The following is a 27,792-nucleotide window of genomic DNA, read 5'->3' as shown; positions in this document are numbered from 1 at the left end:
CAATGCTCAATATTTTCTACTGTCTCTGTTCAGAATTTTATCCTATTAATAGGTTGTTGTTGTTGTTAGTAACAGATGAGGGGCAAAAATATTCAAAACCAGTAAAAGCTAGTCAATTAGGCAAAACCTAGGTAACACTTCATTTGTTGTCTTCTATAGCACAGAACCTCTTTCTGTAGGATTTGCTAGCTAAATAAAATTAAAGTTTACTTAGTTTGTAAGAAAATTATGCAATTATGCCATATTGTGTAATGGAATTTGTGATTTAATCAGTGTACTCCCTCCAGCAAGGCAGATTGCACTATATACTGTGGAGTTTTAGATTTTTTTTTTTTGCAAGGCAATGGGGTTAAGTGGCTTGCCCAAGGCCACACAGCTAGGTAATTATTAAGTGACTGAGGCCAGATTTGAACTCAGGTACTCCTGACTCCAGGGCCAGTGCTCTATCCACTGTGCCACCTAGCCACCCCCAATAGAGTGATTTTGAAAGAATTGCTATGCATCTGTAACCTTTATCTGATTGCTTACCATCCCAGGGAGAAGGGAGGATAGGAGGGAAAGAAGAATAGAATTTGTAACTCAAAACTTTAGAAAAAGTTGACAAATTATTTTAATGTCTGATTGGGGAAAAATATTTTTTAAAAAAGCATTGCTATGTACTCAGTACTGTGACCAACTGGATAATACATAACTCTCTGTATTTAAATAGACTGGACTACTGCTAACAGATATATGGTCCATTGATGTTGCAATCCTCAAACCTTTTTACTTTCGTTAAGATCTGCCAGAACTTGCATGTATGTTCCTGACATAGCCTATAGAGTCCCAGGGCCATGTCCATCTTATAACAAGGCATAGGTGTAAGATTAGTCTCACATCAATAAATATTTGTCAAGTAACTATCACATTAAGGAGGGGAGCAATTAGATGGTTTCTAAACATAGAACTAGAAACCATGATGTGTTAAAACAACCAAAGAAAGATTTGTTATATATTGAGTGTTCTGCCATGAGATATGATTAAGAGCTGCATAGAATGAAACGATAAGATAGAGTTATCTATGCCAATCTCCTCACGAAGGAGACCTTATTGACATCATTTCCTGAAATATTAAAAAAATTCTTATAGTTGTATTAATTTACTCATTTAAGTGGATCTATTGGAAAAAAAGCATTTAAGTGGTAATGTTTTGGTTCAAGACCTCTAATCATTCGCCTTACTGGACCATACTGCCTAAAGAACAACCTAGTTAAGAGTAGATAAAGTCATCATCAGATTGGCCATAGGGTTCTGAATTTTTTCTTTAATTTTATTTATTTAAAGCAGTGGGGTTATGTGACTTGCCTAAAGTCACACAGCTATGGCAATTAAGTGTCTGACATAAGATTTGAACTCAAGTCCTCCTGACTCCAAGGCTGGTGCTCTGTCCACTGAGCCACCGAAGTGCCTGCTTCTGAATATTTTGACCACACAATTCATGAAGACTTCACCAAGTTACACAGGCAGGCATTGTCATTAGTGTCAGTAGAAGTGTCACCTACCTGACAAAACCATACACTTTTTTCTTTTTTATTAAAGATTTTATTTATTTTGAGTTTTACAATTTTTCCTCTAATCTTACTTTCCTCTAATCTTACCACTCCCCACAGAAAGCAATTTGCCAGTCTTTACATTGTTTCCATGTTGTACATTGATCCAAATTGAGTGTGATGAGAGAGAAATCATATCCTTTAGGAAGAAATGTAAAGTATAAGAGATGACAAGATCAGACAATATGATATCCGTTTTTTTCCCTAAATTAAAGGAAATAGTCCTTGGACTTTGTTCAAACTCCACGGTTCTTTATCTGGATACAAATGGTATTTTCCGTCGCAGACAGCCCCAAATTGTCCCTGATTGTTGCACTGATGAAACGAGTGAGTCCATGAAGGTTGATCATCGCCCCCTTGTTGCTGTTAGGGTGTACAGTGTTTTTCTGGTTCTGCTCATCACACTCAGCATCAGTTCATGCAAATTGCTCCAGGCTTCCCTGAATTCTCATCCCTCCTGGTTTCTAATAGAACAATAGTATTCCATGACATACATATACCACAGTTTGCTATGCCATTCCCCAATTGAAGGACATTTACTTGATTTCCAATTCTTTGCCACCACAAACAGGGCTGCTATGAATAATTTTGTACAAGTAATGTTTTTACCCTTTTTCATCATCTCTTCAGGGTATAGACCCAGTAGTGGTATTGCTGGATCAAAGGGTATACACATTTTTGTTGTCCTTTGGACATAGTTCCAAATTTCTCTCCAGAAAGGATGGATGAGTTCGCAGCTCCACCAACAATGTAATAGTGTCCCAGATTTCCCACAACCCTTCCAACAATGATCATTATCCTTTCTGGTCATATTGGCCAGTCTGAGAGGTGTGAGGTGGTACCTCAGAGAAGCTTTAATTTGCATTTCTCTAATAAGTAATGATTTAGAACAATTTTTCATATGACTATGGATTGCTTTGATCTCATCTGTAAATTGCTTTTGCATATCCTTTGACCATTTGTCAACTGGGGAAAATAATACACTTTTAAACATTGAAGGTAAGGGTAATGTAATTATTTTTTAAAATTCTTATTTAATCTACTTTGTTTCTCTTTTAAGGAAAGTGGATTGCAGTCCAAGGACCATGTACAAGTTTGCCTTCGAATAAGACCTTTCACACCATCAGAAAAAGAAAATGACTCCCAGGTTTCTTTGTGGTAGTTTTATTAGCTAAGTTTTTGATACTTTTGAACTTCAATAGAAAGGCAACAGATACTCATTTTTTTTTTCTGTGCCTAGAGTTGCATATATGTCCAAGATTCGAATACCGTTCTACTAAAAGATCCCCAAAGTCTAGCTGGTCGGTTGAGTGAAAAGTGTTGTGGGCAGATGGCACAGAAATTCAGTTTTTCCAAGGTAAGTACAGTTTTAGTAAAGATGATGAGCTTTGTTTAAATAACAATAGACAGCTTTGCTGAAAGTAATGGCTAATTAGGAGACTGAATACAATTATACTTGTTAAATTTCATCTTATTCAATTTAATGCCACTGCCTATTAACCTTTTTAATTCTGAATTCATCTAATTTTTTTATATTCATCATTTCTTATGGCATAATAGTATTACATTATGCTCATATACTCAGTTTGTTTAGCCATTTCTCAATTGATGGGCAACTATTTTGTTTTTGCTTCTCTGATATACCAAAAAGTGTTGCTATAAATATTTTGGGGTAAATGGAGACTTTATTTTATCTTTGACTTCCTTATAGTTTATGTCTAACAAATGGTATAGATATTTCAGTCATTTTATTAGAATAAATCCAAATTGCTTTTTAGAGTAGTTGAGCTCCATATGTGGTTAATAGTTTGCCTGACAATCTTCTCAAATCCCTCCAAAACTGGCAAAGACAAAAGAGAATTTTCATTTTTCTTTTTATTAGTGATTTGGAGCAGTTTTTCATATGGTTGTTGATGATTTGCAGTTTTTTTTTTTTGATTATTGTTTGTTGGGATCCTTTGACCAATTTTATAACTGGTAATGGCTTTTAGTTTATTACATATTTACCCATGTTGTTACCAGGACTAGACTCCAGGCTTTTTTTTTTTTTTTGCAAAGCAAATGGGGTTAAGTGGCTTGCCCAAGGCCACACAGCTAGGTAATTAGCAAATGTCTGAGGTCAGATTCGAATTCAGGTACTCCTGACTAAAGGACCAGTGTTCTGTCCACTGCCACCTAGCCGCCTCATTTTAAGTCTTTTTCTACTGTATACCTCAAAACTCTAAAGATCTGTTACTTATTTATTGTTAGTTCTCTACTAATAACAGATGCAACCCACTCTGTAAGTTAGAAGATGGTCTTTGAAGAAATGTTATGGCTAAGTAATTTATTTCTCTGCAGCTACCATGGTAAAGAGCCTTTCTGAACCACAGGGTGATCATTGGAGAGCAAACTTTGGGCTTGTACTTGGTTGGAGATAATTGTTTTTTTTTTTAATTCTTTCTTTTTCCTTCCTTCCTTCCCTCTGTCCATCCTTCTGTCTGTCCTTCCTTTCATGGAGTTAAGTAACTTGTCCAAGGTCACATAGCTAGGCAATTATTAAGTGTCTGAGGCCAGATTTGAACTCAGGTACTCCTGATTCCAGGGTTGCCCCACCTAGCTGCCCCCAGAGACAGTCTTTCTATAATATCATAACAAAACAATTAGGCAGAGCAAAGTGTCATAAATGCTACACAAGTGGGACAAATTGGGCTAAGGGAGATCAGGGGAGGGAAAAATGAAATTTGTTGGATAGCAGAGAAAGCTTGATGCAGGTGGCATTAGATATAGTTAGAATTTCAGCATTTGGGAGAGGGGCAGAGGATAAAAGAAAGAGAAAATCATTTCAAGAAGAAGAAATGTTTGCATGAAGGGTTAGCAATGTGAAAACAGTGATTTTAGAAAAATACCCTGACATAAATCTTTTATTTGTGAAATAATAGAATTGAGGATATGTTCTGGTACTGCCAAGTTAGTGATTCAACTTCGTGATTTCTAGCTGACATACAAAATTATCTTGGAAATGTTCATTTAGGTATTTGGTCCTGAAACTACACAGAAAGAATTCTTTGAAGGAAGTATTATGCAGCTGGTGAAAGACTTTTTGAAAGGCGAAAATCGTCTGATTTTTACTTATGGTGTAACCAACTCTGGCAAAACATACACATTCCAAGGTAAAGATGAAACTCATTTTTTTTCTGAAAGATTAAAAGTTGCAGCATAATCCTTTTTTTAAATTAATTTTTATTAAAGATATTATTTGAGTTTTACAATTTTCCCCCCAATCTTAACTTCCTTCCCCCCACTCTCACAGAAAGCAATCTGTCAGTCTTTGTTTCCATGTTGTACCTTGATCCAAATTGGGTGTGATGAGAGAGAAATCATATCCTTAGAGAAGAGACAAGAAGTCTAAGACGTAACAAGGTCAGATAATAAGATATCTGTGTTTTTCTAAATTAAAGGGAATAGTCCTTGAACTTTGTTCAAACTCCACAGCTGCTTATTTGGATACATATGGGACTCTCCTTTTCAGACAGCCCAAAATTGCTCCCGATTGTTGCACTGATGGAATGAGCGAGTCCTTCAAGGTTGATCATCACTCCCATGTTGCTGTTAGGGTGTACAGTGTTTTTCTGGTTCTGCTCATCTCACTCAGCATCAGTTCATGCAAATTGCTCCAGGCTTCCCTGAAATCCTGTCCTTCCTGGTTTCTAATAGAACAATAGTGTTCCATGACTTACATATACCAGTTTGCTAAGCCATTCCCCAATTGAAGGACATTTACTTGATTTCCAATTCTTTGCCACCACAAACAGGGCAGGTATAAATATTTTTGTACAAGTAATGTTTTTACCCTTTTTCATCATCTCTTCAGGATATAGACCTAGTAGTGGTATTTCTGGGTCAAAGGGTATGCACATTTTTGGTGCTCTTTGGGTGTAGTTCCAAATAGCTCTTCAGAAAGGTTGGATGAGTTCACAGCTCCAGCAACAGTGTAATAGTGTCCCAGATTTCCCACAACCCTTCCAACAATGATCATTATCCTTTCTGGTCATATTGGCCAATCTGAGAGGTGTGAGGTGGTACCTCAGAGAAGCTTTAATTTGCATTTCTCTAATAATTAATGATTTAAAGCATTTTTTCATATGGCTATGGATTGCTTTGATCTCCTCATTTGTAAATTGTCTTTGCATATCCTTTGACTTTGTCAACTGGGGAATGGCTTTTTGTTTTAAAAATATTACTCACAGGTGTGGCTAGGTGGCATAGTGGATAAAGCACCGACCTTGGAGTCAGGAGTACCTGCGTTCAAATCTGGTCTCAGACACTTAATAATTACCTAGCTATGTGGCCTTGGGCAAGCCACTTAACCCCCTTTGCCTTGCAAAAACATAAAAAAAAAAAAGAAAAATATGACTCAGTTCTCTGTATATTTTAGAAATGAGTCCTTTTCTCAGAATCATTAGTTGTAAAGATTGTTTCCCAATTTACTACATTTCTTTTGATCTTGGTTACAGTGGTTTTATCTGTGCAAAAGCTTTTTAATTTAATGTAATCGAAATCATCTAATTGGTTTTTGGTGGTATTCTCCAACTCTTCCTTAGTCATAAACTGCTCCCCTTTCTATAGATCTGACAGGTAAACTAGTCCTTGATCTTCTAATTTGCTTATAGTATTGTTTTTTATGTCTAAGTCCTGTAACCATTTGGATCTTACCTTGGTAAAGGGTGTGAGGTGTTCTAATCTTAAGTTTCTTCCATACTAACTTCAAATTATCCCAGCAGTTTTTATCAAAGAGGGAGTTTTTATCCCAATGGCTGGACTCTTTGGGTTTATCAAACAGCAGATTAATATAATTGTCTCCTGCTTTTATACCTAGTCTATTCCACTGGTCCACCACTCTATTTCTTAGCCAGTACCAAACAGTTTTGATGACTGATGCTTTATAATATAATTTTAGATCAGGTAGGGCCAAGCTCTCCCTTCTTTTGCACTTTTTTTCATTAAGCTCCTGGCCATTCTTGACTTTTCATTTCTCCATATGAATTTATTTACAATTTTTTCTAACTCATTAAAGTAATTTTTTGGAATTTTGATTGGTAGGGCACTAAACAGATAGTTTAGTTTTGGTAGAATTGTCATTTTCATTTTCATTATATTAGCTCTACCTGTCCATGAGAAGTTGATATTTGCCCAGTTATTTAAATCTGATTTAATTTCTGTGAGAAGTAATTATTTTCAAAAATTATTTTCAAAAAGATTCTGAATCTGTCTTGGCAAATAGACTCCCAAGTATTTTATATTGTCTGAGGTTACTTTGAATGGGATTTCTCTTTCTAGCTCTTCCTGCTGTATCTTGCTAGACATATATAGAAAAGTTTTGGATTTATGAGGGTTTATTTTATAACCTGCAACTTTGCTAAAATTGCTAATTGTTTCCCAGTAGTTTTTTGGATGATTCCTTGGGATTCTCTAGGTAGACCATCATGTCATCAGTTGCAGCGTAATCTTTAAGTTTTCTTAGTATATAGATTAGCTTTATATCAATGAACTAATAGAAATGTTTACCATTTTTAATGAAGCTGAAGAATCAATTATCCATATTACGTAAAAATTATTTTACATTGACATTTAATAGCATTTAAAAAAAATTTAATGCAGTGGGGTTAAGTGACTTTTCCAAGGTTACATTAGCTAGGCAATTATTGGTATTTGAGGCCGGATTTGGACTTGGGTCCTCCTGACTCTATCCACTACACCACCTAGCTGCCCCTATGTCCTCATATCTTTTAATTGAGACCAATATCTTTAACTTCAATGAAACAGCCTGATAAAATCAGAAAATAAAAATTCACAAAATTCACCTACAAGTAGAGATTAGTAAAAAAAAAATGAAAAATTAGGCCAGGGAAAACTTGAATTTTAGACTTTATTTAAACTACATATTTAGTTGTAACAGATCTGGAACTAGAGCAGTTGAGTATCAGGGACTTTGAGTAGTTCTGAAGTTGGAGAGTGACTGATGTCTACTTTCTTTTCTAAGTCATTTTTTAAAGAGTCCCAATCTTAAGATTGGGAAAGGCTTTTGACAGTTTTTCCTCAACCCCTGCCAATAATACTTTGAAATAATTTTTCATTGTATTTTCAGGAACAGAAGAAAATACTGGTATTTTGCCTAGGACAATGAATATGTTGTTTCATAATGTTCAAGATAAACTATATCAAAAGATGGACCTAAAGCCACATAGATGTAGAGATTATTTACGGTTATCCTCTGACCAAGTGAAAGAAGAAGTTGCTATTAAAAATACCTTGCTTCGGCAAATTAAAGAGGTATGACATAATTTAAATATATGTATAAACAGTATGATGTCTAGAAAATCTTCAAATATCTTAGTTTTAATTTTAATCCTTATGCTTGTTAAAATAGGGAATGTTATAATTTAAGTGTATGAGAAAAAGAATAAGAACACAGATAACTCAAACATATCACAACCTCTCAGATCTCATGATGTTTAAAATCTATTTCTAAAATTGTGGGGGAGTTTCTTTTAAAGGTGGCAGTTAAGTTCACCAGTCTTTTAGGGTTTCTCAATGAGGTGAGAAAGGAACTGTCATTCTTAGAGTTGTTCAGAGACTATTATACAATTCAAGGAAGAATTGAGCCTTTTACTAATTTTGAAAGAATTAATTTTGATGGGAACTATTCCTTGCCTTCTTTGTAAGTTTCAGGGACTTTGCCTGTTTTCCCATGAGACTCCATGATGGAGCATAAAGCTTTTAAGACTCTGTATTCCCTACTCAGGAGGCATTCTGCCAACCCACTGCTAGTTTTTTTTGGTGAGCAAAGTAGTACTATTAAGAACATTTTTTCACTTCTATCCTTTATCCTTTCCTGTGAAGGGAACTTTTATTATTGTTACAAGGCTAAAAAGGTTACTACAAGCTTTTCTTCCTAGAAATTCTATCCAACATGGGAAATCAGCAAAGAAAGCATGTCTAATTGTGTTAGTTACTTTGTATATTGGCTGTTGTGAAAAATCCTTACATGTGCCTCCTTATCTAAATTTATTTTAATATTTGCTTTTATTTTTAGACTGTTAATCAAAATGGCAGTTGTGACACCTTGTATGGTAAGTTTTCCTTCCTTATCTCATTTTTTCAGCTTGTGGATCTTTTTCTTTTAGGTTTTTTTTTTGTTTTGTTTTTTGTTTTTTTTAGGGTTTTTTTTTGCAAGGCAAATGGTTGCTTAAGTGGCTTGCCCAAGGTCACACAGCTAGGTAATTATTAAGTGGCCGGTGCTTTATCCACTGCGCCACCTAGCTGCCCCTCAGCTGATTTCAAAAATATATGTCTAAATCTAATCCATATTAATGATATAGTAACTTGTATTTGTAACTAAAATGCATCTCTTTTGAAATGTTCATAGAAAATTTGATAAATTATATCCATAGAGAATTTTATTCTCTGTGGGTTTTACTATTTTTGGATATAGCTTTCTTATGTCTATACAATATTGATGCTTAATAAACATTTCTCAGTTTGAATTAATGATAAAATCGGAGTCGGGGTGAAAAAATGCAGCTTTGTAATCTTATAGATTCTTGTTCATTGACAAAAATGTATTAGAAGGGATGTTTTATTGTTCATTAGTATTTCTAAATGGAAGAGAAATAGGAAGAAGAGGTGAAAAAATAATTTAAAAATAACCCATTGCTTTTTTTTCTTTTACTTGATATAAATAATTTTCTTTTCTTTTTTTGGACAGGAAGTTGGAACTCTGTGAACATCTCAGATTTTGAGGATTCTAAAGATTTTGAACAACCTAGTTTGAATGTGGAAAATACAGTGAAATTTTCAATCTGGGTTTCCTTTTTTGAGATTTACAATGAATTTATTTATGATTTATTTGTTCCTGTATCAAGTGACAAATTTCAGAAGAGAAAGATGCTGCGTCTTTCCCAAGATATCAAAGGCTGCTCATTTATAAAAGGTAAATAGATAGGAAGTGTGGAAGAAGATCTCAAATACTTAAACCTTTCGATAGTAAACAGCATAAAATGAAATTTTACTAATTTAATCTTTAATAAACCTTTGTCAGAGAAATTAACTTAATCTTTCTTGTATATTAATAAGGGAAGAGTCCATGTCTGAGTTATAAATATGAGTTAGGCATTCTTCTGTAGTAAACAATTTACAAGTATTGTAAATACCTGCATGACTTTGCCTAGATTGACTGGTTAAAAATCATAAACCTTAACCTTGCTCATTTTATTTTTAAAATATTGACCTTTTTTTCCGTTTCTGTTCTTTAAGATCTACAGTGGATTCAAGTTTCTGATTCCAAAGAGGCATACAAACTTCTCAAACTAGGACTGAAGCATCAGAGTTTTGCTTCTACAAAACTCAACAGTGCATCTAGCAGAAGGCAAGTGAGGAAAAATAGTGACTTGAAAGCAACTCTCCATTTTTGCAGACCAAATGATCATTAGGCTGTTGTGATGCTATATTTTCTTTTTTCTTTTAAAATATTTAAAATATTTAAAATTTATTTTTCCAATTATATGTAAATATAATTTTTTTTTCTGACAAGGCGGTGGGGTTAAGTAACTTGCCTAAGATCACATAGCCAGGTAATTATTAAATGTTTGATGTCAGATTTGAACTCAGGTACTCCTGTCTCCAGGGCCGGTGCTCTATCCACTGTACCACCTAACTGCCCTGAAATAATTTTCAGTATTAATTTTTCTAAAGTTTTCTTCCCTTCCCCCACACTAGGATACAAGTAATCTGATATAGGTTATGCATGTACAATTGTATCACATATTTCCATATTAGTTACACTGAAAGAAAGAACATAAAGGGAAAGACTAAAAAACAAATTTAAAAAGTTGAAAATACTGTGTTTTGAGCTGCATTCAGAGGCCATGGTTCTTTTTTTGGATGTGGATGGGTGCCATGTTTTCAGCAGTGGTGCTAGCCACTCCTCGGCCATCTATTGGAACAAGGAAACAGATTGGATCTGGAAGTAGAGGTTTGAGTCTTCTTTATAGAGATAATAACTGAGATCTCTGGCTTTAAAAACCATGTTTTTAAAATTAATGCATTTTACAGTCATATGTGAGATTTTAAGATAAAAATCTGTCACTAAAAATGTAATGACAATCATTGTTTAATCTTTGTTGTAGTCATAGCATATTCACTATTAGAACATTGCAGATAGAGGATTCTGAAGTGCCCCATGTAACAGGAGTCAGTGAGTAAGTAAATGTTCTCCTGAATTTAACTGCTTTAAAAGTATATTGCAGTGCTACTCTCCAGACTAATTCCCCTTTTCTCCCCTCCATCATGCCCAGATTGTCACTATGTGATCTGGCTGGTTCAGAACGAAGTATGAAGACACAAAATGAAGGTGAAAGATTAAGAGAGACTGGAAACATTAACACTTCTTTGCTAACTCTGGGAAAATGTATTAATGCTCTAAGGAACAGTCAGAAGTCAAAGTAAGTGTCACTAAAAATAGACAAAGCACTTAGACATAACTTTGGACGAATTAATACAAGACTCTCAGAGGATTTAAAGGTAAATATGTACAACAAGAATTATAAAGCAGAAGGGTCTGTGATCTGAGATAGATGGTGAACTCACATTGGTGAAATTATAAGTAGTGTATTAAAGAATGAAATACTAAGAAGGGGCAGCTGGATGGCACAGTGGGTAGAGTACTGATCCTGGAGTCAGGAGGGCAAGAGTTCATATCCTGCCTCAGACCCTTGACAGTTCTAGCTGTGTGACTTTGGGCAAGTCCCTTTACCTTGATTGCCTCACATCCAAGGCCATCTGCAGTTGTCCTGATTCATATCTGGTTTACTGGGACCCAGATGGCTCCAGAGGAGAAAGTGAGGCTGGTGACTTAGCACAGTCCTCCTCATTCAAATCCAATTCATGTGCTTATCATGGCATCACCTCCCTTGATGTCATGGTCTTCTTTAAGAATGAAAGACCAGGGGCGGCTAGGTGGTGCAGTGGATAAAGTACCGGCCCTGGAGTCAGGAGTACCTGGGTTCAAATATGGTCTCAGACACCTAATAATTACCTAGCTGTGTGGCCTCAGGCAAGCCACTTAACCCCATTTGCCTTGCAAAAACCTAAAAAAAAAAAAAAAAAAAAAAAAAAAAGACCAAAATCATCACTAAAACTTTATGCATATAATTCCCAGAAAGGTTTTACATAATTCTCCCCCAGTCCCCCAGGACTCCTTCCAGTCCTTCAGGTTTATTGTTTTCTTTTTAAAATAAATTTCTATTGATAATATTTTTAATAATAGATTTTTATTGATATTATCAGTTTCTTTTTATCATATTTTTACCAGATAGATCATTCTCCTGTATATCCATGCTAGTTAATAGTACTCTTTTAGGGATAACCAAATTAATTAAACTAATTGATATATTGAAAAAGTCTGAAAATGTGCAATGCATAACACCTGTGGAATTCTTATGTCCACAAAGGGGCAGATTGGGAGTGTTATCATATCTATTCATTCCACTCTTGCTTGATATCTATAATTTTCTTGTATTTACTGTTGATTTTTTTTGGTGTATAGTTGTTTTCATACTATTAATATCTTTTGTTTCTACACCACTCAGTTTTCCTGCTATCCTCCCCCCCCCCCCTCAGATAACCATTCTATTTAACAAAAGAAATTTTTAGGGGGAAAAAAATGAAAGAAGAGCAAAAATCAGCAGAAGTTTTCAATATATTGAAAATTTTATATTCTACATCTTTGGTACTCCTTCATCCCCTTTTTTTTTTTGGTTTTTACAAAGCAATGGTGTTAAATGACTTGCCCAAGGTCACATAGCTAAATAATTCTTCAGTTCTCAGGCCATATTTGAAATTAGGTCCTTTGGACTCTACTCCTTTGCACCACTAATTTGCCCCTCACCTCTTCTTTGGTAATAAGCTCCTTCATTGTACTTTTAAAATACTTGTCTTGATTATTTTATGATTTGTTTTCTCATTCTCAGTGTTGTCATTAGTTCTGTTTATTTTACAACTATTAATGTCTTTTTGTGCTTGTCTGTAATTCATTATATTTGTTGTTTTTAAAGCAGTAATAGTTGATTACATTTAGATACAACAGGTTTTTTTAGTCATTCTTCAATTGTTGGACTTATTCTTTTTTCCAGTTTTTTTGCTAGTACAAAAGTGCTGTTATTTGATTATTTTTTAAAATTTTTAAAATTTGCTTCCCACATCATGATTTGTGGATTGTGGTTAGTTTTGAGAAACATTGGCTAAAAGGCATTCTGGAAATATAGTAGTGTAAATACTTAGTGAGTAGAGGATATTTTTCATATAGTTTACAGAAATGTAGCTCTTTAAGGTTTGCAAAATGCTTTATATAATTACCTCATTTACTTCTACAGTAATCTTATCAGATGGTTTCTATTATTATCATCCCCATTTTTATGAATGAAGACACTGGGGGGGGTGTTAAGTGACTTATTGAGCAGGGATTAAGTATCAAAGGGGGCATTGCAACTCAGGCCTCCTTGACACAATCATCTGGTATATTGCAGGTATTTTGAAATAATAAACTTCTGATGTTATCTTTTCAGTATTTGTAAAATAACTTCACTCTTACTAATATAATTTGCTTGTTTAATCAAATTCAACATTATTCAAGATCAGTTAGCATCAGTCATCATGTACCACCAAAGTACATCACAAACTAATTACACAGAACACTAGAAAACTGAGCCCGTTTAAGAATTTTTAAATGTTATTTCCTTTTATGATGACAGTGATATGAACATAGATTTCTTGTGTGATTCTTTTTTTTTAAGGCCAAAAAAGTCCCCAAACCCAGAGACTTTACAGATATTGTATAGAATTAATAGAAGGCCGTTGCTACTTAAGAAAATGTTGTCCAAATAGGCATTATCTTTTGCCTATAGTTGCTGAATTATTATTCATTCCTATATAAGTTGTGAGCAGTTGGCTTTTAAATCTATTTAAACACATACTCACTTTAAAATTTTTTCTTTTTTTAGGTTGCAACAGCATGTGCCCTTCCGAGAAAGCAAACTTACCCATTATTTTCAAAGCTTTTTTAATGGCAAAGGGAAAATATACATGATAGTCAACATTAGTCAGTGTTGTTCTGCCTATGATGAAACATTTAACGTGTTGAAGTTCTCAACTGTTGCACAAAAAGTAAATATATTTTAATCATCATAGTTGCTTTTATTATTTTCTCATTCATTTCTGCCATTAGAGTATACTGAATATTTTTCCCTTGAAAAGATAAAAGCAAGTTAATAAAATTTATATTATTGGTTTTAAAAGATTTATTTGAAAATGAAACTTTAAATAGTGGTCTAAAAGGAATACAAGTACTGAACACACATCATTCTGGTGCTTAAGATATGCACTAATGGAAGCATTATTTTCAGTCATCTGTACTGCAATTTTATACCTGAGATTAGTTGATTCTGTTGTCTTAATGATCATTGGGCTTGAGGACCTGGTATAGACCCATCTACACAGGTGATTTGTGTGTTCTTTCTTTACCCATGTCTTTCTCTTAATAGTTTGAATAATCAAGTTGATTAAACATAAAACATGCTTAAAATATCTTTTCACTACTTTTGGAATCTTAAAAATCTTGAATTGTCTGTTGATTTAATTTATCTAGAAGCTTTAAAAATAAAAAAAAAAATGATCCTGGCTATTTTAACAGGTTTTTGTTCCAGAAACTTTAAGTTTTTCTCAAGAGAAACCATTTGACCAGACTAAATCTTCTAGAGATACATCATTCATTGCTAATAATGCAGCCACAAAAATGTTAGGAATGAAGCGAGCCACCATTGAATGGGAGAGGAGTCTTGAAGATTTGATAGAAGATGATGTGGTAGAAAATTCTGATGAAGTTCAAGATGACCATAATATGCACGAATTAGATGTGACATCAGAAGAAGAAAAAGTTTTCAGCAAACGGGAGTATGCAGTATGTATTATGACAGGCTGTTTTCTATTATTCTAGGACTTTAAGATCTGTTAGTCTTCATTCATCACTCAGAATTCTTTTCAAATTTATGTGTTTCTCTAGTTTCCTATAACTAGTTTTCCCTACTTCTTCTAAAATATCTATAAGTAGGAGAGCATTCAAGAGCAGGGAGCCACCAGGCTGCCTAAGGAGGGGAGCAAGCTGTCCCAGGTAGGATGAGCAGATCCAAACTTCCATACACCAAATTAGTTGGATTGAACTTATGAATGGTTGTTGCACTTCCAACTTGGGCAAAATCTAATATTGTCCCCATCCATCAAAATGAAAAGGGTAATGCTATTTGTGTTTGGGCAACATTAATCTTAATATTTAGAGGAAGCATGTATATAAGCACTGTTACTTTAAAAAAATCAAAATTTATGGATATAATATATATAAGATTATACAAAGAAGAATTAACATGGTACAAGAAATGAATATTTTGTCTTGAAATGATCTGTGGGCTTTTGTTAAAAATTTTTTAGAAACTATTGTCACTGATAGAAGACTTGAAGAACAAATTGATAAATGAAAAGAAAGAAAAGTTAACCTTGGAATTAAAAATTCGTGATGAAGTTACACAAGAATTTACTCAATACTTGGCTCAACGAGAGGCTGATTTTAAGTAAGTTTAAAAAAATTTTTAAGAGTTTGATTTCAGTAACATTTATTGAATCCCTTACCTAGGCCAGGCATTATTAGGTTCATTCTCTCTCTCTCTCTCTCTCTCTCTCTCTCTCTCTCTCCATATATATAAATATATATTTGTCTTTGCCTTCAAGAAACTTGAATTCTAGTGAGGGGGGAGGAGAACAAGGTGTAAATAAATATTTATATACCAAGTAAAAAGTTATAATGTAGGGGGACTAATAGAATCAGAAGCAGTTATTTGTAGGAGTTAGCATTTTAGTTGGTCCTTGAATGCAGATAGGAATTCCAAGAAGCAGAGATAAGAAGGGAGAACATTCTAGGCAGCAAAATTCTTGGAAACATTAAGTAGTCTAGTTGTTCTAGAAATCAGAGTGCATAAAATGTAAAATCAGTATGGAAAGATAGATTGTTGACTCATTATGAAAGACTTGACCTGCCATGCAAAGGAGTTCTTTTTGTCCTTAAGCAGAAGATCTTAACCTTTTTTGGTGTCATATATGCATTTGATAGTTTGACAAAGATTAGGAATTCCTTCTTCAAATTATGATTTTAAATAATTGAAGGACATTTCAGTTAGAGTTTAGTAAACATAGATATGTAATTGTTTTCCATCTAGGTTACTGGACATTTGATATTCTATTGCTGAACCCTTTGGTAGACTTACTGTATGTGAAGTGCCCCTACCCTAGAGACGATAAGGACTTCCAGTGTCTTATGAATTGGGATGGGATAGAAAGAGTTGTTCTTCAGGAATATTAGTTTGGCAATGATGGGGATGGGTTGGAGAGAATAATTTTTCAGTAGTTTTTATGAGAGATTTTAAGGTCTTAAATGTGATTGGTTTGTCATATGAATGGAGAAAAACAGGTGGATGTGAGAGATATGGAGGCACAGTTGACAAAGTTTAGGGTTAGGGATAGTTCTGAGAATGGTGACTTTGGATGACTGGAAGTTTTGGTGATAACCCTTGTCAGGAATGGAGAAATCAGAATTGATTTTGGGGAAAAGATATCAAGTTAAATTTTGGACTTTGAGGTCAAAGTGCCTGTAGGACAGCCTAGTAGAGTTGTTCAGAATTAGAGATGTTAAGACTGGAGCTCTTAGGAGAAGAATGTGGTAGTCATACTGCAGGCAGTCACTAATGGTTGAATCTATTAGAACTGATGAAGAGAGAAGAAACCTCAGGGAAGGACCTTGGGGAGTGCCCATAAAAAAGGACTTTGGAGGGAGTTCCAGACCTGCAAAGATGACGGAGAAGGATCAGATAGATGGATAAGGTGCAGGGGCACTGTTAAGAGACCATGGAGAAGACTATCTGTTGTTGTTTGGGGATGTATTTTCCCAATGGCTATTAATGCAGTATGGTCCTTTTTTGTAAGAAAATTTGACCTAGTCATAATATCCCTGTTTATTACTTTAGGAAAACTTTTGATTCTTCTGGGCCTAGTCTTGAAATATGTCCCTTTCTCCTATCTGGTTTACCTCTTTTCTGAAACCCCAGCACTCAATCTATGGATTTTTTTTTCCCCTGGAAGTTTTAGCTTTTTCAATTATCACTCAACCTAACTATAGAATTAAAGAATCAGATGGACACCTAAATGAGACCACAGCCCTCCTTAGAAAAAGTCTGTTTTTTTTCACAGCTTTACTCTGTGTGATAATCCAAATATTCTCACTTTGAATTGAAAGATCAAAATCTGATAGAAGCTGGACTCTAGATCCAGAGGGAACTCTATCCATGATCATACATTTTTGCACCATATGTGGTATCTTTGTGGCCATTGCAGTAATGTCCAACTCTTTGTGATTATCTTTAGGATTTTCTTGGCAAAAACAATAGAGTGATTTGCCATTTTATTCTCCAGCTCATTTTACAGATGAGCAAACTGAGACAAACAGGGTTAAGTGACTTACCTAGGATCATGCAGTAAGTCTTAGGCCGAATTTGATCGAAAGGTCTTCCTGATTTCAGGCCCAACATCTGTCCACTGTGCCACCTAGCTGCCAAATTATATCCTTGTTTCTCAGGTGACAATGATGGATTATTCTTGTGCTACTTGCCCCTCCTCTAATGCTATAAGGCCATTTTCCTAGGGAGAGTAAAAATCTACCAAATCATGACCTTTTGCTTTTTAGTTCATTTTCTTAATAAATGGGAAATATGAGTTCTACAAAACTGTTAAAAAAGATTGTGGGAGAAAATCAACATTGGTTATTTTCATTACCTTTTTATTTTTATCTTTTTTGATAACATTCTGAAACATTGGAAAAGAAATACTTTTCTTTCCAAAGGTGAATATATTTTGATGCTGAAGTATTTATTTGCTTTATGAAGGGAATCCCTTCTTCAGGAACGGGAAATGCTAGAAGAAAATTCTGAACGTCGCATGGCAATCTTTAAGGATTTAGTGGGTGACTTTGAAACTTCTCGTGAGGAACCAATGGATGAAACTTTTACTGTGAAAATTGAATCCAAGGTACGTATATATATTTTTAATTTAAAGAAATTATGAGGAGGGACTTCTAGTATTAGGGATTGCATCATTTAACAAAAATAATGTTATTTTAATATACTTTTGAAAACCATTATTTTATCTGGATATTTATTAAGCATTTTAGAGTGAAGGGTGAGTTAAAAAAAGATTAGTACCTCTGTTGTGAGGGCTGCTGAGCCCCTTTCAGGATTGCTTTCTCCCTTTCATGTTACATGAGTCACCTAACTCTCACTTGGAGCTCTAAGAAGCTCTAGCATGTACAGCAGCCACACCCTGGTAAACCATTTCAGCAGAGGAACAGAACCAGGTGTAGGGTAACCTAGGGAGTCTTGGACCTGTAGGTGAGTTGGGATTGTGGGTATCTCAAGCATGTTCCACTAGTGCAATGGGTGGATGAGAACAATTTATTCAACAAGGTAATGAAGGCAACTGAAGCAAGTGTAATGAAATGCTTAGAGCTTGGTTAGAATCAAAAGATACCAGTCATTTGTTGCATCTTGAGCTATCACCAGTTATCTTGGCTCTGTTTTGCCACTGGATCTTGATGTTTTTAGAAGAGAGTGAGGCCTACAACCTCTTGTAACTCTGCCTCACTTAAATCCAATTACACATGAATCAAAAGACATCTCTGACATGTGATGAGGAAGGAGAAGAACCAACCAAGTGTTTTATAATTAAGGATATGTAAATATCTGACTAATTGTTGATCAACCTTGGCTACATTATCTTAAAGTTAGATGGGTAAAGAATTTTGAGTCTCAGACTTGTCTATTTTTCCCCTGAATCCTGCTTTCATGATTTTCTCTCTATTTTCTCTTTGAGGTTTGTCCCTGAACTGTTACTATTTACATGTGAATGGCAGGTTTGGCTAAAGACTAAACATGCCTCAACTATAAGAAAGTCCATTCTTACCATGGCTGGGGGGTGCTGTTCCCTTCCTTATCATTTTCTTTTTTTTTGTCATTTTAGATTTCATCTAATTGTTGTTCTTGTAGCCCCATGAAGGGCTTGTTTTTATGCCTCTTAAATCAGACCACCACACCCAGCTATCAAAAGTCAGAAAGGATTACTTTTATGAGATTAATCCCTTTTCCTGGGCTATTGATCAAAGCTTTCTACAATTACCTTGAAGTTAGTGAATCTTAAATCTCCTTAATAATCTTCTCTAGTCTAGATGTTAACAAATATGAGCCAGAGAATTTTGTCTTAAGAAGACAAGATCAGTTTTCTCCTCTTACTTAGCAATGTCCTTGTCTTTGTTTCATCTTTAAGACTTTTGATGCTACAAAGCCTGATTGCTTTGGGGCTGAAAACCCCCAATTTCTCCACATTTTCCCTCAGGTAAAGAATTTGTTGTTTCAGCCGGTTGCTTAGATTTGCAAGAACATCTTTGAACAAATATCAGGATAAGTTTGGCTATAATATCTAACAATATAATATATTTTAAAGACAAGTACCTAATTTGTGACATGTATGGTTAGAACTTCATTTAACTAGTATAGTGCATGTGATTATATTATTTATAATTCAGTAGCATTCATAACAACTTGGCATATTTTGAACTAAGTGTCCAAATCTCAGATATGAAACACATATCACACATGCCAGTTCCACCCAGTGACCAAGTACATACTCCAAGGCTGTAGTAGATGCATGCCATGGCTTAACTGATGTCTAATACAGCAATACATAGAAAACCAATAAGTCCTCTGTACCATGTAGTTGAATTGTACAGAGACTACATGTTCTCTGCCCTGACACAAATGACATTGTTTGATTGACTAGGTAAACAGTTCCATATTTCCCAAACCATCACATTGTGAGTCTGGCACTTGATTGACCTGGTACTTCTGTTTGGAGTTGGTGTATCAGCAGGTTGCCTATCAGTATTTGCAGACCGACTAGTTTGTGGTCCCAATCCAAGCTTGTAGCTGACTTAGATCATCGCTGTCTCTAGGCTTGATAAGGGTCCCTAATAATTTCCTTAAGTTTATTTATTCCTTAATGCTTATTGTCTTTAAAATATTTCTGAAAGAATGTGAGCTATTTGTAACATTGTAATAGTGAAAGCCACTATTAAAATTAGTCCTGTGGTTTTTGCTATTTTTAGGAATCAGATAATCTTGTAGGAATTGAAGACATTATTGATTCTCTTCAAGATGATATCACTGATATTAAGAAACAAGCTAAATCTGCTCACTTATTCATTGCATCTCTTGCTGACCCCCAGGAAGCTATTGATTGTTTAGAACTAAAGTATAATCAAGTTGCAGCTGAATTAGCTAAAATCCAAGAAGAATATGCTAAAGTCCAGCAAGAATTAGTCAAAACTCAAGAAGAATTAAAGAGAGAAAATAGTAAGTACTTTTTTGAACATAGTTTGGACTTTTTAAAGTATTTGTAACAATATGAAACACAATGTATTTAATTTTATAATTATGGAGAATGTTCTTTAATAAGTCTTAAGATTTCATAATATATTAGACTTTTTTAAAAAATGACTTTGAATATTAAAAACAAAGCTAAAAAATACTTTTAAAAACCTAAAAAAATAAAATAAAATCTACTTTGAACTAAGTTCTGTTCTAATGTTCATATGATATTTAAGGGAATAACTGCATTATTCTTCATCTTTTCTTATAAACAATAAAAACATAAACAATGTCAAGTCAATAAATACTTCTAAGCGTTATACTTCCAAGCATTAACAATACAAAGAAAGGAAAAAAGATAGCACATCTATTCTCCAAGTGTTTACTTTCTAATGGAGAAGAGAGAGGCAGTGGTAAGAAGAGAAAATATGCTCTGTACCAGTGATAAAAAGCAGATGATCACTAAAGAAAGGGTACTTGAATTAAAGGGACTTAGAAAAAGTTTCTTGTAAGAGGTGAGATTTTAGTGGGAACTTGAAGTATTGATGAAGAAGGAGGGAATTCTAGGTATGAGAAATACTGGTGGGGTGTCTTGAGGGAGGAGCAGCAAGGATGCCAAGTCACTTGGGGATGGGGAAGTAAGGTGTAAGAAGTCTAAGACTGGAAAGCTATAAAGGGGTTTAAATGCCAAGTTATATTTTGTGTACTCAAAATGGTATTTATTTCAAACAAATGTTCTTATAATTATATTTTAAAATTAAAATATATTTATATTTAACATTAAAGTGATAGGGAGCCCCTGGTATTAAGTTGTCTTTTAAGTGAATAATAATCTTTTCTTTTTCATCCCATATCTTTCCCATTGGAAAAAAAAGAAAAGGAAAAACAAAACCTTGTAACAAATATGTATAGTCAAATAAAACAAATCGCCTGTCAGTTTGTTCTAAAATATATATTTCAATTTGTTTACTGAGTCCATTGTGTCTGTTAGAAGTGTGGAGTAGCATGCTTCCATTATTAATCCTCTGGAATAGTGGTTGGTCATTGTGTTGATCAAGAATTATTAAGTCTTTCAAACTGATTTTCTTTAGTGTTTTTTTTTTTTGCAAGGTAATGAGCTTAAGTGAGTTGCCCAAGGTCACATAGCTAGGCAATTATTAAGTGTCTGAGGCCAGATTTGAACTTGGGTACTCCTGACCTCCAGGGCCACTTCTCTATCCACTGCATCACCTAGCTACCCTGCCCCCAGTGTTGTTATTTTTAATTCATTCTCTTGGCTCTGCTCACTTCACTGCATAAATTCATGTCTTGACAGCTTTTTCTGAAACTTCCTTTCATCATTTCTTTTAGCACAATATTATTACATTATTTCATACTATATATTTCAGCCTAATTTGTTCAGATATTTTGCCATCACAAAAAAGAGCAGCTTCAACTGTTTCTGTTTTTATGACTCCTATTTCCTTTTTCTTGGATCTCTTGGGGGTAGTAGATATAATATGGGATAAAGTGTCACTGGATCACTTGTTGGGCATAGTTCCAAATTGTTTTTCCAGGATGAAAGTGAATGGCTAGACCAGTTCTTAGTTCTACCAGTAATTTGTTAATATGCCTGTTTTCCCAAAGTCATTCCAATATTTGTCATTTTCATTTTGGCCAATGTTACAATCTGATGAGCCCATTATTTGGTTTCAAGGCCTATAAACATACTATATCATGTTACTGTGGAAGCAATATGGTAAATGTATTATAATTGTAATAGGTTTGTCTACTTTGTGAAATATTCAACAAATAAACTTGCCCCCAGATTTTACTTGCCTTCCTTATGCTTCCAAAAGTTAGTTAGTTACACTGGTAGGAAATTATGGTCAATACTTATTACTTAATTGACACTAATCATTATTTATCTGGAATGAGTAACAGGTCTATCTAGTCTTCAACTCCTTATTTTATCTTCTGACTGCCCCTTCCACATCCTTGTATGGCAAAGTTGAGAGACACTTTTAAATATTAATACTACTGTGGTTATCACAACTAGTACTTTTCTTTAGAGAAATCTATAATTAAGGTAATGGGGAGCTGCTCAATGATATGTGTTTGGGATACTGTCTGTTTTCTTTTAAGGCTACATAAAATTAACGTCTGCTTTTCTATGTCCAATTTTCTCAGAGGCAGAAGAGCACACACCTGATTACAAGATATGTGTTCATGAGCTTGAAAATGCTAATAAGGTGATGCCTTAGAATTTTATGAGATAGCATTATTAGTGCTTTGAATGTGCTTCTTCATGCTGTTCTTTCAGTTTCTTTTATGGTTTTTGTTAGTGTCTTGGACCAAGTGAATCTGTCTATTCTATTGGCCTTATTTTTCTTCCTTATAAAGTATTGAATGTTTTATAAAACTTTTGGTGTCAGTGTGAATGTCAGATTGTTGCTAAGTTCTCATAGAATTGAGAGAATTTTCATTTAAGAAACTGTTTTAGATCTGAATCTAATATCTTGACTTTCATAACTATATCTTTACTCTAAAAATGTCTTTCTTCTTTTCCAAAAGAAAATAGTTGCACAGAATCAGAGAATTCAAGAGTTAATGGATATCATTGATCAAAAAGAAGATACTATCAACAAATTACAGAACTTGGTGTCACATATGGAAGATACATTTAAAGGCTGTGTAAGAGTCTGACTACTGGTTTTATAAACTAGTTTCATTTCCCAATTTATAAGACACGTTAGAATTTATGAAAGAAGCTTATGACATGTTACTTGATAAACTTTTAAAATTTAGAAAAATTGATTGTAATTTCATATCCTTTATAAGCTTTTGAAATGTTGACTCAGTTAATCATTACTTTTTCCCTTTTGGCTTATAGACATGTTTTACTTATGTTAACATGCCCCTTACTTAGGGATAGATATATTTTTTGACTCTCTAATAATGGTGATTTACTGGCAATATTGAATGGGGGCACAGGAATCCTTAAAATATAAGATCCCATAAATTAGAATGGGATTACATGTATAATAGGGAGGAAGACATGCAGTCTTACTAAATTTTCTCTTATAAATATTTACAAAGTTCAGTTATATTTAATTGTGTTTTCAATCAACTATTCATAGTGATAATGAATATTCATGTTTCTCTATAATATATATATATGTATATATATATATACATATATATATTATATAGTGACCTATATCTTGATTTTTAAGATTGTTATTTTTCTTTAAGTTGGAATTGATTTATATATTAGGTATACTGCTGGCAGCTGTTCCTTTCTAATCCCAATTCCCTTCAGGAGTATTTTATTGTTTGTACAAGGAGTAGATTGACATTTTGGGTCTTGACTGTTGCATATAAATGCTACCTTTTAAGAAGCCACAAGTCATCACATTTAATATTATATATGAATTTTGAGATGACAAAGGGTGAAGTACAGTGGTTAAGAAAGTACTGCTTTTCTAATTAGACTACTTCTCTTTAGAATACTTAATTTAGGCACAGAGATGGTAGAGACTGTAATTATACTTTGATGTTCTTCTATACCAGCCCCTTTTTGGAGATACAGTATGGTATAATAGAGAGTTAAATTTGTGATCAAAGGAGTTGTATTGCCATTTATCAAGTCACTTTAATTCTTCTCAGCCTCAGTTTCCTTATCAATAAAATAAGGGAATTAGACTTTATACTCCAAGCTTTCCTCTCAATTCAAAATTTGTCAATTATATGACTTTTTAGCATGTACATTTTCTGTATAACTTCCAAACCAGGATAAAATGGCCCCCCTTGATAAGAAAACAAAAATAAATTTAAAAGCTCTATCAGGTGACCTGGGGCAAAGTACTTAACCTTTTAGTACCTCAAACAGCTGTAAAATTAAATATCAGCAGTTTCTGGAGGGGGGGTGCACAGTACCCCTCACCAGCGAAATTAAAAGTCTACTTTCAAATAAGAAACGTCTCCAAGTTATTAAAGAAGTATAGTACTGGTTTTACTTAAGGGATTTAGTTGAAAGATTTTAATTAAGGGATTAATTTAAGAGATTGTGAAGTTGTACAAAACCTTTATAATTTATAATTGTTTTGTATGGACTTAGTATAGAAGGAAATATTTGAAGCCTTCTTTCACTGGTAATTAAAAATGCTTAATCCAGCTTTGTCTGAATTTATAGCTTTTAGTGGCAAAAACGTAAAGTTCCAGCAGATGGAGATATTGTAATAGAAAAGAATGTTTAGTGAGTAAAACGTGTTACGTCCTTAACTCCCTGTACTTCCTAAAGAGAAGACTTGCCTTTAAAAGCAAAAAAAGAGGCATTAACCAATGATAATATTTCCTAGGTTGGGTGAGGACTCCTGGCTTTAATCCTGAGTAGTGAAAGCTTCTAAAAGGATGTCTTAGTTTCTTAGTTGCAGTTTTGCTTCTCTATAAATTTCGGAAAAAGCATTTTGTATGTTTACAGGCAAAGCTGAAGTGTTTGATTGCATACATAGTTTACTTAATCAGTTTATTTAATAAATAGAACTTTTAGGGAGTGGAATGATGAATGGAAAGTTAAAATAAACTTTATTCCCATTTATCTTTTTTATGCTTATGTACTCGTATCTAACATGTGTGAATTTAATGATTTTTATTTATATCTATATTGCTTTCATAAGCATCAAAATTATATTAAGGATTTTCTTAGTTAATCATTATAATACTAATGATACCTGATATTGTATAATACTTCAAGGTTTGCGAATTATTTGTATTATCCAGAGTTCTCCAGTGTTTCATTTATATATATATATATAAAATAGAATACCTGTGAAGAGCTTACATTTCTACTTTGCATACCTATGGAGACTCATGCACTTATATATTCAGAATTCCAAGGATTTTGGAGGACTTAGGGTTGAAAACACTTATCTTACAGATGAGAAAACTAAGACTCAGAGATGGGGAGTGATCTTGGATCATCGAGGTAGTAAGTGGTGGAGCCAGGATTTGAACCTGGATATTTCCATTCTAAAATCCAGCCCTCTTTCCATTGTACTACCCTGTCTGCCAAAAAGCCATGCCAAAGATGATTTTTAAAAATGTTTATTTTGAGTGAAATCACTGAGTTTTAAAGCTTTAGGAAAACAAGTTTGGAAATAGCCCAGGTAGAAGGTTCCCTAGAACTGAGAGGCATCTTATCTACAAATCAAATCACCCGAAATAGGATTGTCCTCAGGTACAACTACAAATATAAATGGAGGCAGATCATTAAATTTTTAATTTTTAATTTTAGTCTTTCAGTTTGCAGTGAATGCAATTACTTCCTCCTCCCCCACCCCCCCCACCCCTTACTTTTTTGTTCAGAGCTCTGATTTTATTGGGTGAGGAATGCCTAGGATGGATGTTTTTTCTACTGATGAAGATCTGGAACACTTAAGAGGCAGCACTTGTAAAAAGGTTTTCTCAACCCAAGACTGGTCTTCTGACTGCTATACCATAGTCTCTCACTGATATATATGTGTTAGTGTAAAAATAGGTGAAAAATATATGAAGTCAAGAAATAGTCTCTGGAGGAAACAGAAGAATCAGAAACAAGTCTCAGGAAATAACTTGCTCACAAATTTGAAAATTTTTATGTTCTATCATTAGAGTAAGAATTTGAGCTGTGTTGTGAGGCATCTTGTACTACAGTGCTTAGAATGCAATTCTTAGAATCAGGACTACTGCTTCAGACATTTAATAGTTTTCTGAGCTTGAGAAAGTCTTTTAGTCCTATTTTACAGATAAGGAAATTGAGGTTCTTTGACATTAATATTTGTACTGCCTAACCACAGGGCTATTGTGAGGAAAACAGTTTGTAATTTTTAAGCTTTTAAACTTGTCCTATATACATAAATTGTCTGTAAGTTTTATGTTGTTGTTAGAAGCTTGCCTGAAAAGTAATTTAAACTTATTTTGTTCTAGGATGAGACTTTGTTTACTATTAAAAAGGAAATATCAAAGATGAATAATAATGAAAGAATTGAGACTGAGCCGGATAAGGAGAATAAAATCTATTCAGTAAGAAAACGCCCATTTGAAGATAGTCCACTCCAACAGGAAAAGCCTATAAAGAAAGGTACCACTTCTTCAACTACCAACTGGGCCTACTTCAGAAAACTAACTCCTGTACCAGAACTAAACAGGAGGATTGCAGACAGGAATAAATTTCTTCATCTAAGGAAAAAACTTGAATTAAAAACTAAATGCCCTTCATTTCGACTCTGAGATGATTGGCAGTTTTTTAGAGGAGGCCTGTATTTCAAAACTGTTTTCTAAGCATTATAATAAATGTCTATTAGATTTTATACTTTTATCCTTTTGCTGCTTTTGCATGCTTATTAATTCTTTAGTTTTTGTGTTTGTGTCTCTTGATTAAATTCAGTAATTCATTTCTTTCTCCTCTCTCCTTCCTTGTTATTGTCCTAATGTGAAAAAAAATTGCAACACCTTTCTGTGAAACACTCACTCTCTTCCCTTTTCAAGATTGCATGCCGCTGTTCTTTGTGCAAAATATTAGAAGACAAGACAAATCTGTCAAGTTTCCTGTCTCAAATACACAGGAGTTAATGTGTTCCCTATAGATTGCTGAAAATGATGGAATATCATTCGGTTCTACATCTCCAATACAAAAGGAATAAACATTGTTTTTGTTTAAAAGGCAAGATTTAGAAGCATGAACTGAGATGGAAAAATCTTGGAGATCACTTGATAGTTAAAGAAATTGAAGCCTAGAGAGATGATGTGATTTGCTCAGTTTTCAGCTAGACAGAAATAGACAATATTTGAATCCATATTGCCTGACTTTGAGTTTCAGCACTTTTTCCAGATATAGAGTCCATCTCTCCCATTCTATTTTTTTATAAGGAGAGACTCCTCCATAATCCTACTTAAAAATATTCAGCTATTCCATAATGCCTTTTCAAAGTTTTGTATAATATGTCACAATTGAAGTTTTACTTTTATCTATGTACACTTGCCTTTTAAGGTAAAGGAAAGGGAAAAATTACCTGGATAATTTGTTTTAAAAATGTTGAATATCTAAACAGGAACTTTGATGTGAGATTTAGAAGAAAAGTACATTATTAACTCAGATAATATTAAATAACTCCTTAATTTTTTCCTCTCATTCTTCTTCCTCCCCCCCCCCCAACCTAGAAGATACTTCCTTATCTATATCAAGGCTGTAGGAACAGATTGAAATATTTGGTAATATATGATTTTTCTGTTACTGGAGTAAAGCTTTTATCCTATCTTCAGGGCTGTATCTTCTAATTCTTAGAACTTCCACAGCATTGCTTTAGGCATATATATTTACTCTAAAAATAAACCAAATGTTAGAAATAAAGTAGCTGTCCTCCTATTTCCAGACTTCATGTTGTGAGATAATCTTTGCTCTTGAAATGAGGAAAAATTTAGAGAGCAACATTGCTGATTACAAATATTTCTTCATTTCTTTCATTGTTACACACAAGCATGGAGTGAACACTGGGTTCAACCTTGTCTCTGATATTTTCTAGCTATGATGTTGGGTAACATGATTTCCTTTTCTGGGCTTCGGTTTTTCTCATTTGTTAAGTGAGATGGTTGGGGCCCGTTGGTCTCTAGAGTCATTTTCACTGTTACATTTT

At 34.0% G+C, this 27,792-nt stretch overlaps 1 protein-coding gene across 2 annotated transcripts in view; it reads left to right on the top strand.

Moving 5' to 3' along the window:
• The window catches only part of KIF20B (kinesin family member 20B), a 99,730-nt gene that overhangs the window by 7,769 nt on the left and 64,169 nt on the right, over window positions 1-27,792 (top strand). Inside the window, exons 3-19 of one of the 2 annotated variants that reach the window (XM_074233397.1) lie at window positions 2,650-2,736; window positions 2,830-2,946; window positions 4,603-4,741; window positions 7,717-7,901; window positions 8,665-8,701; window positions 9,337-9,561; window positions 9,885-9,996; window positions 10,757-10,828; window positions 10,925-11,071; window positions 13,628-13,790; window positions 14,317-14,583; window positions 15,108-15,247; window positions 17,609-17,750; window positions 19,879-20,125; window positions 22,310-22,371; window positions 22,694-22,813; window positions 26,087-26,240. In XM_074233397.1, coding sequence (XP_074089498.1) covers window positions 2,650-2,736; window positions 2,830-2,946; window positions 4,603-4,741; window positions 7,717-7,901; window positions 8,665-8,701; window positions 9,337-9,561; window positions 9,885-9,996; window positions 10,757-10,828; window positions 10,925-11,071; window positions 13,628-13,790; window positions 14,317-14,583; window positions 15,108-15,247; window positions 17,609-17,750; window positions 19,879-20,125; window positions 22,310-22,371; window positions 22,694-22,813; window positions 26,087-26,240 — 2,416 coding nt within the window. The remainder of the gene's footprint in view (window positions 1-2,649; window positions 2,737-2,829; window positions 2,947-4,602; window positions 4,742-7,716; window positions 7,902-8,664; window positions 8,702-9,336; window positions 9,562-9,884; window positions 9,997-10,756; window positions 10,829-10,924; window positions 11,072-13,627; window positions 13,791-14,316; window positions 14,584-15,107; window positions 15,248-17,608; window positions 17,751-19,878; window positions 20,126-22,309; window positions 22,372-22,693; window positions 22,814-26,086; window positions 26,241-27,792) is intronic. The other variant, XM_074233398.1, reaches the window with a different exon arrangement.

This window comes from Macrotis lagotis, chromosome 4 (assembly GCF_037893015.1).
Source record: "Macrotis lagotis isolate mMagLag1 chromosome 4, bilby.v1.9.chrom.fasta, whole genome shotgun sequence".
Taxonomy (NCBI): domain Eukaryota; kingdom Metazoa; phylum Chordata; class Mammalia; order Peramelemorphia; family Peramelidae; genus Macrotis; species Macrotis lagotis.
Note: the sequence above shows the minus strand (reverse complement) of the source record. Positions and strands in the feature narration are given on the sequence as shown.